General features: G+C 34.9%; 1 protein-coding gene across 1 annotated transcript in view; it reads right to left on the bottom strand.

The window, feature by feature from the left end:
* Positions 1-402: 402 nt before the first annotated feature.
* LOC149821294 (Polyketide synthase, enoylreductase family protein) overlaps positions 403-9,440 on the bottom strand; it is a 66,159-nt gene continuing 57,121 nt past the window's right edge. The window contains exons 9-10 of the mRNA XM_089982759.1: positions 715-833; positions 403-624 (exon numbers count right to left, since the gene is read on the bottom strand). Of these exons, the coding sequence (XP_089838885.1) occupies positions 531-624; positions 715-833 (213 nt within the window). The 3' untranslated portion in view covers positions 403-530. The remainder of the gene's footprint in view (positions 625-714; positions 834-9,440) is intronic.

The following is a 9,440-nucleotide window of genomic DNA, read 5'->3' as shown; positions in this document are numbered from 1 at the left end:
CAGGTTTGCGTGTGGTCCATGTCAACACACATGCAGGAACATATGTGTGTTTCAACTCACAAACAAACTTTTATTAATGATCAAGCAAATCAGCAGTTTAAAATCATGTTTATGCTAACTGAATAAAAAAATCATCAGTTTAAGATATATATATATATATATGCTGAAAAGAAAGATCATCTCAGTCACAGTTTCTCAGGTTCTATCATACCCTAGATGTCTGATTCTTGTGTAATAAAATTTATCTTATGAACACAATTTTTTATCCAAAGACTCAGTAAAAAAAATTCAGCGTGATATATTTAAGGCAACCATTCTATCAATTAAATATATTTATTTAATAAAAAAAATCTTTTATTGAATTTTTAAAATTAGGCAAATTAGCAAGATATTACACAAAGATTGTCCTTAATAGCACTATTAGGGAAAGTAGTAGAGAATCCTCCATTTGCAGGTTTTATTGACAAAATGGGTTTGCCAATTATCTTAGGAACAGCAGCATTTTTTACACTGAACTAACACACGTTGAGTTAAAATTTCAGGACCTGTTTAGGATGACTCCCTAATTTCCCTAGAGCCTTGTTCAGAGCCAAGTCAAAATTATCAAAAGGAGCCAACTCCATCCTACAAAAGAGTGTCACAAATAATGGTCAAGACCAAGCAAACAAAAACCTGTAATAACTCTTTAATAAGGACAGAGGAAAAGAAACATACTCGTATTTGAATTGTCCATCCTTCACTAAGCTCAACAGATAATCAATCATTGTTCTGCAGTCTTTTGCCTTGTCTGAAGTCATCCAATTTTGCAACCAAAAGCCTCGGAGCACAAGATCCTGCATATGAAACATCTGCTTAGCAGGATAGGTGCCAATAACTATAACAAGAGTCTCCTTTTTTAGTTTATAGCCAGTTTGGACTTGATTGGTACACAATATGAAGCATGAAAGCCTTAGCAGAAAACACAGCTTCATGCATTTCTACTCAAGATTATATGTTCATACCAAAACCTATTGTTTCTTTATCAAATGATGAAGTTAACATTAATTGTTGTCAAGGGAAAAAAGAAGTATGAATCCCTGTATACAGAGATAGGAAATTGGCATCCTACAAACCTCAGTCTTAACCAAGACACAGACTTCAAGAAAAGGAAAAAGATGTCTTCTGTAAGTCTCAAGCAGATACCCTCATTCATACTTTTGCTGGAAATTATTTGTAGCCATTTTGTGCCTTTTGTACTTCAAACTCTTCAAGATGTTTCCTTACTCTGTGGAATGCTGGGTTTATGCCAACTTTTACAGTATAAAATGCTATAATCTTTACCATATGCAATTGCCATGCTAAAAGCATGAGTATCGTTCTTTGGATTTTTCCTCTCAATTAGACCTTGTCAATCTTATATCTAATATACTAAGCAACAGAGATATTCTGCTAATGAAATGGTATCACATAATAGATCTTCAGTCTACACAGTAAGCATCTAAGAATGAAGATGACATTTCTTTGGATCATTCGTCTGACATGCAACACCATTTTTATATGCTCTGTTTTATAACAGCATTTCTTCACACCCTCACTGATTCTACTATGAACAGGGAACCAAAATATGTCTATAGACAAACTCTCACATAACACTTGGAATAGACTACATGAAGTTGGTCATTCAACTCTATAAAGATCCTTACTACTAACTTTGAGGAGCCTGATTTGGCAACACACAGGCTTACTGGGCTTGCAGTGACATTAATTTGATGCTCAGCAAGTATAGAGCTGATGAGATGAAAGTGAGAAAAAATGGAGGTGGCAATCGGGTAAGGCTCTTCGGCTTCATTCATAATTGATTGTTCTGAACAATAATGAGAAAGACTAATGAAATAACAAGTGCACAAACACAATGCAACAAAAGGGCTACAAATGTGCACATCCATAAATACAAAAGCCACTTATGGGCCAAATACAAAAGAGCCACTAAGGGCTAACACATAAACCTCACAAAAGAGAGGAAGAGCACAAATATAAAATAAAAAATGTTATTCCAAAATGCTTAGAACATACCTAAAGAAGGGGCCAACCCTTATTATACAGAAGATGAGGCATTGGGGAGCTCCCAATATAGTAGTTGGGAGCTCCCCAATGACTCTATGGTCATAATGACCATATAGCCCTTAAAAAAGTTGAAAAATAAAAATATAAAAGGACAAAAAAACTGTCCCTAACGGACAGCACATATTACATGTACAAAATAATCAAAATACCCTGGTCATATACTCTAATTACATAACAAAAAATAACTATATATATATTTGAATATATATATATATACATAAAATCTTATACAATACATTTTAACACCCCCCCTCAAATTTATGGTGTGATCATCGAAAATTTGTTAAGAAGAAAATGAAATTGAAGTGACGGAAGCACTTTGGTAAAAAAGTCCTTTTTCAGAAATTCTTCACGTACATAGTGACAATCAATTTCTATATGCTTGGTCTTGTCATGAAATGCATGGTTGTCAGCATGTATAATGCACTCTTATTATCACAACATAGTCTGGAAGGTGTTTGTAGAAGAATGTTTATATCTTCAAGTAATCTTTACAACCAAACAATCTATGATATTGTAGTAGGCATTGCACGGTACTCAGCTTCAGCGGATGATAATGATACTTTTTTATTGTTTTTTATACTTTCACGACACTAGAATCACCTAAAAATACACAAAAGTCAGTTTTTTTTTTACGATTTTATTTTTTGAGAAAATCGGTTTTTGAGAAAATGATTTTTAGAGGGGTTTTCTTTCAAAAAAACCTTTCTATCATATGCATAGACAGCCCTAAGCCAAACCCATGTGTGGGAGGCATAGTTTAGGGTATGTACTTATGAAAAATCGAAAGAATTCATACCTATGAATTCCGTATTACGTATAGAGTATAGAACTCCCTACCTTCTTAGCGAAAAATTGATCCTACGCACGTAACTCGTTCTTCTACCATGAATCGGCCGTCCAGTGCGGACAACGACCTCGCCCACACCCTCCTTACGCTCCTCACACGATCGTGGATACCTCCCTTGCTGAGCTAAGGGTGGAGACACCAAGGTTTTGGTGTAGGGAAGAGGGAGAGAGAAGAGGGATTTCTTGGGAGATGAGAGAGAGGTTTTAGAAAAAATAGAATAAGGAAAAATAAGGGAGGCGTGAACCCCTCATCTATTTATATTGGTAGGGTTGGATCAAGGGCTGGAACTAATCCTAGCCCTTGATCTTAGGTTTAGGATAGTTTCCATAACCTTCTTCTCCTTATCTTCTCAACTTGCTTGCCAAGTAAGCAAATTGACTAGTCAAAGTTAGAGTTTTATTTTTTTCACTCTTTTATTCTTTCCTTTCTTTCCTTCTTGGTCAAGCCAATAACCTAATGGGACTCTCTAGAATTGATGCCCCCCTCCTATGGGGTTTGTTTTTTTTCAAAAAAAACTTGACTTTTCTTCTTTTTTTTAATTTTTTTTGGTAACTTGAATTCTAATTTGATTTTAAAGCTTTATATTATATTTTTTTAAGCCTATATATTGGAGTGTCACATAGGATGGGACAACCCACCTATGGACTCCTATCAATTTATTAAATTTAGTTAATTTTTTAATTTCATTCCATTAAATGAAATTCTAGTTTAATTCAAATCAATTTCAAATGAAACCCTTTTCAAATTGCACCTGTGAATTTACATGAAATGTCAACAAATGAAGTTCAAACTAAACTTAATATAATTAAATTCCATCTATAAAATTTTGAATTTTCATGTATTTAAATTATTTATTTTAAATCTTCCTTAAGAGGTTAATTCGATTTTTTCAAAAATAATTTCTGAAAAATTGAAACTCAATAGGGTCGATGAGATCCTTGGGCGTGTAGGGGTGTTTCTTACACTTAGAAAATTTTGTCTAAGTCCAACATACTCTATACTCAACGCAAATAATCATTATCTAGACTGTTTAAATTATTTTCTAAAAATGATGTTTTCTCATAAACGAACTTCAAAAGTGATCTCTACCAGGGTCGGCAGGACCTAGTGTCATTTTGAGTGTTTTATTTATTAGAAATACCCTAAAGAATCACATGTATTACTTCTGAACTAAATTTAAAAGTGTAGATTCAATTTAAAAAAAAATACAATTTATTATATTTTTCAAACTTGAATTAACATTCGATTAAGTCTTAATTTAGATTTGAATCAAACTCAAATCTAATTAGAATATTTGAGTGACATTTATTAAATCCGAATTCAAATCCAAACCCGATTAAAAATCGAAACCCTGATTCAGAATAAATTCTCCACTGAAAATTTATTCAGAATCCTAATAAATGTTTAAATTATAAATTAATTCTCATCTTAATCTCAAATAATATTTTTTAACCTTAATTTAATGTTATTTCTCGTAAAATAACGAAAATTTGCGAGTTTTATAATACATACCCTTAATAAAGAGTCATGCCTCTTTGGCTTTATGAAATTTAGCAATATTGGTACATATTTTAAGCTCAACATTATTCATAAACCATGCAAGAATTTTTTCATGGATACTCTCCCAATCTTCTACCTTAGATTGATGATCTTAAATGGCTTTAATTCGAGCATCTCCTTTTAGAACCTTCTCTTGACCTCCTTCTAGTTTGGTGAGCTTGAGTTGAGGCACAGGGATAATGCCCATCACATATCCCAAAAGCTTCTTTCCTTGGTGTCTTGTAGTTTGAGCCATTAAGCTTGAAGGAGAGATCAATTTTGTGATTATGCTCCATTTTGAATGGTATAAGCGAGAGAGAAAAAAAAGGTAGGGAGTTCTATTAATTGGAGATTTGTTTTCTAATACTTGAGAAGGCATTTTATTTATTAGTTATACTGCGATAAGTGCAGCTTCGGCCCAAAATTGTTTTGGAATATTCTTTGAGATAAGAAGGGTTCTAACAGTCTCAATAATGTGACGATGCTTTCTTTGGAAAATACCATTTTATTGAGGAGTCCTTAGACAAGATCGTTGGTGTAAAATTCCATTATTTTTAGATATGATTGAAATTCATTTGAAAGAAACTCTCCCCTTGAGTTGGAGCGGAAGACTTTAATATTTGTTTTAAATTGGTTTATAACAAGATTATGAAAATTTTTAAAACACAAAAAAACTTCTGATTTAAGCTTAAGGAAGAAAATCCAAGTATGCCTACTGAAATCATCTATGAATGTAATGTAATATGAATATCCTCACTTTGACATGACAGGAGCGGGACCCCATACATCCGAGTGCACGAATTCAAAAATTTCACTAGATGAAGAAGTTTTTGATCCAAAAGGTATCATTTGCATTTTTCCAAGTATATAATCTTCACACACAAAATCTTTATCTTTACAAAAATTTTCCAAAAAATGGAAAATGAGATATTTTGGATATACTTGGATGTCCTAATCTTTTATGCCAAAGATCTAAATCCATGTCTTTGACATGATTACAAAAAGAGTTTTTGGGTAGACATAAAAAGTCCATATAATAGAGATCTCCTCTTCTATGGCCTTGCCCAATCAACTTCCCTGATTGGAGATCAGGCACCCAACAAGCCTTAGATGAGAAGAGGACTTTACACCCATTATGAGAAATTTGAAAAACTAGAAAAAGGTTTAAATCTAATTTTAGAATAACCCTTACGTTTGAAACAAAAAAAATTAAAGTGTCTAAGATTTCCTATACTTTTGACTTTTAAAGAAATGTCATCGGCGGTTGACACACGTGAAAAATATGAATTGGCGCAATTGGATGGTAGGGATTCATTATATATCATATGAAAAGACACTCTCGAATCCAAAATCCAAGTGAACTTACCTGGAGAAGAAGAGGAAGAGATGGCGGCACTGGATGTAGGAGTAGCTTTAAGGATATGTGAAACGGCCTCCGTTATTTGAGCAATTGTCAAATCATTGAAATTGCCTTCTTTCTTGATATCTTGAGTTTCTTCACTTAAAGCGGCTACCTTCTTAAATTTGGGGCAATCCGGTCTTATGTGTCCCGGTGTTAGAAATGGTATCCCACCTTCAACACAAGAGAAAGAGAAGTAGAGAGGGAGAGAGATATCAGTGGCTGCAGAAAACCCTCTCAATTAAGGTTTGTTGTTTTCTCTATTAGATATATACACGTACACTTTTATTAGAGTACAAAAACACCCTTTACACAGTATGGAATTTACAACATGCCATTAATGAGCATGTGTTTAAATACAAGTAAAACAGATTGGGTCTGGATCCCAGTCATGATAATCTTTTCACCCTCCCTCAAGTTGTACATGGTTTTGAACCATGAACAACTTGCCTTTTAACATCCAAAATTTGTCCTTGATAAGTCCTTTTGTAAACAAGTCAGCAACTTGATCAACAGTCCAAACGTATTCTTGTTCAATTTCCTTCTCTTCGACCTTCTGTCTTACAAAATGTTGATCAATTTCAATATGCTTGGCACAACTATGGTAGATGGAATTGAATGACATGTTGATAGCACTTTGATTGTCACACAAGAGAATACTTTTAGAAATCGATTCTCCTACTTCTGTCAACAGGTGTCTGATCCATGTCACTTCAGTTGTAGCAGCTGCCATTGATCTGTATTCAGCTTCTGTGCTCGACCTGGCTATGGCCCTTTGTTTTCTACTGCTCCAGAAGATAAGATTTAGGCCAATGAAAACACAGTATCTTGAGACTAATCTACACTCATCTGGATCTCCTGCCCAATCTGCATCTGTGTAAGTAAGAAGTTCATGCATGTGATGGTCATGCATACTCTTTCTGTACAAAAGACCATCGCCAATAGTTCCCTTCAAATATCGAAGAATACGTTTAACATCTTCCATATGTCCAATATGTGGTTCATGCATGAACTGAGATACCTGATTGACCGAATAGACAATATCAGGTCGAGTGAAGGTAAGATACTGAAGCATTCCGACTACCCAGCGATATCCTGTAGGGTCCTCATACAAATCTCCATCTTGGGAACTTAGTTTCTGATGAAGTACACTGGATGTGTTTAAAGGCTTGCAATCTGTCATACCTGCCTTGCTAAGAACATCAACCGTATACTTATGTTGAGTAAGTGCCATACCTTCAGGAGTCGTATCAACTTCTACTCCAAGAAAGTTTCACAGTTTACCAAGATCTTTCATCTTAAATCTATGGTTCAAAAGTTCTTTGACCTGTTCAATATGTTCATTAGAGTTACCCATAATGATAATGTCATCAACATATATCAATAACAGGGTAACTATATCTTTGCATTTGAATATGAAAAGAGAATGGTAAAAAAGAGACCGACTAAAACTATATTTTTCTACTTCAAGAGAGAAACTATCAAACCAAGATCGAGATGTTTGTTTCAGACCATATATAGCTCTCTTTAATTTGCACACGTATTCTTTGGAGTTCCCTTCAGCATACCCAGTGGGTTGCTCCATATATACTTCCTCCTTCAGAGTTCCATGGAGAAAAGCATTTTTTACATCCAGTTGACTGAGAGTCCATTTGTGCTCAATAGTCAATGACAATATGATGCGGATAATGCCCATTTTCACGACTAGACTGAAGGTCTCATCGTAGTCTTGTCATGGCTCCTATGTAAAGCCTTTGGCAACCAATCGAGCCTTGTATCACTCGATAGTACCATTCGGCTTATACTTTATCTTATACACCCACTTTGAACCAACCACATTTCGATTGTGTGGTCTGGGAACTATATCCCAAGTGCGACACTCATGAAGAGCCTCCATTTCTTCGTTCATAGCTTCAATCCATCTTTTGGAATTTACTGCTTGATAAAACGTGGTGGGTTGATCTTTTTTGCCCAAGGCGGTTAAGAAAAGTTGAAAATCCATTGTAAAATTCTCATAACTAACCCACCTATCAATAGGATGTCGAGGTCGGGTAGACCTTCTGTGTACAAGTGATTGAATGGAAGCAGAAGGAGAATTTAGCTCCTGATTACGGTTGGGGAAGATCTCCTTCTCACGTCGAGAGTAAACAATGCCTTTATACCTTTTGGGAGCCAATGATGATTCAGAGATCACCCTTTCCTGAGTTATTTGCACAACAATAGACATGTTTTCCTCATCTCTTTGATTACAGCCTGTAGAGCAAACATCGTCAATACTAGAAAAGAGATCTGAGTTCAACCAAGGGTGGTAAGTTTCAATTTTAGGAGGAGTGTCAACATTATGACCAAAATTTGATTAATCAAACACAACGTTTATGAATATCTTGATGTGTTAGTTCACAGGATCATAACATCTATATCCTTTGTAATCATCAGCATATCCCACAAATTTGCACTGTAAGGCTTTATCCTGAAACTTGTGTCGCATTGAACTGTCAACATGAACATAACATACACACCCAAATACACGCAAATCATGATAATTTGGATGCACACCATGCAAAGAAAAATGGGGTGATTTGTTTTTCAAGATATTCATGGGCAATCGATTTATGACATAGACTATTGTACGAAAGGCCTCTGCCCACAAGGTAACTGGAAGATTACTATCATGCATCATACTCATTGCACTTTCGACAATATGGCGATGCTTCTGTTCAACAATCCCATTCTGTTGAGGTGCATGAGGGCAAGACACCTGCCTACTTATTCCATTTGTCTGGAGGAAATTAATAAAGTCATTTGAAGAGAACTCACCCCCTCCATCACATTGGAAACACGTAATATTCTCAAAGAATTTATTTTGAACAAAGGTATGAAAATTCTGAAACAATTTGAAGGTTTCAGATTTACTTTTCATGAAGAAGATCCATGTATATCGAGAATAGCTATCAACAAAAATGAGATAATATCTAGTGTCAGACATGAAAGGAACTGGAGCGGGACCCCAAACATCATAACATATAATTTCAAATGATCTTGAAGCTCTTTTATTAATGGAATGAAATGGGAGAACATGACTCTTACACTGAAGACAACTGGAACATTTTATATTATCGACACTTAAATTCAGACTTGACTTGAGAATAAGACTGCTTGAAACAAGCTTATCAATAAAACAACTACTACAATGACCCAGACGACCATGCCAAAGATTCGACTCAATACATTAAAAAAGATTAAGAACACTCTCAGAACAAGCTGAAGATGATGATGTGAGCTTCAAGATGGAATCAACAGGTTGAACATGAGAGAAAGGATTCTCTTGGAACACGTACATATTCCCTTGCCGTTTTCCTTCAGCGAATGTTTCCCTCGTGTGAAGGTCCTTAACATGAACAGAAAAAAGGGTAAACTCGATTGAAGCATTAATGTCATCGACAAGTTTAGAGACTAAAACAATATTTTTCTTTATATTAGGAGCATGAATGACATTTGAAAGAGCAAGAGAAGAGTTGGACATAGGAATTACAGAATTTTCAATGTGCG

Source organism: Nuphar pumila, chromosome 12 (assembly GCF_984573655.1).
Source record: "Nuphar pumila chromosome 12, dmNupPumi1.hap1.1, whole genome shotgun sequence".
NCBI lineage: Eukaryota > Viridiplantae > Streptophyta > Magnoliopsida > Nymphaeales > Nymphaeaceae > Nuphar > Nuphar pumila.
This window is presented reverse-complemented; position numbering and strand designations above follow the sequence as displayed.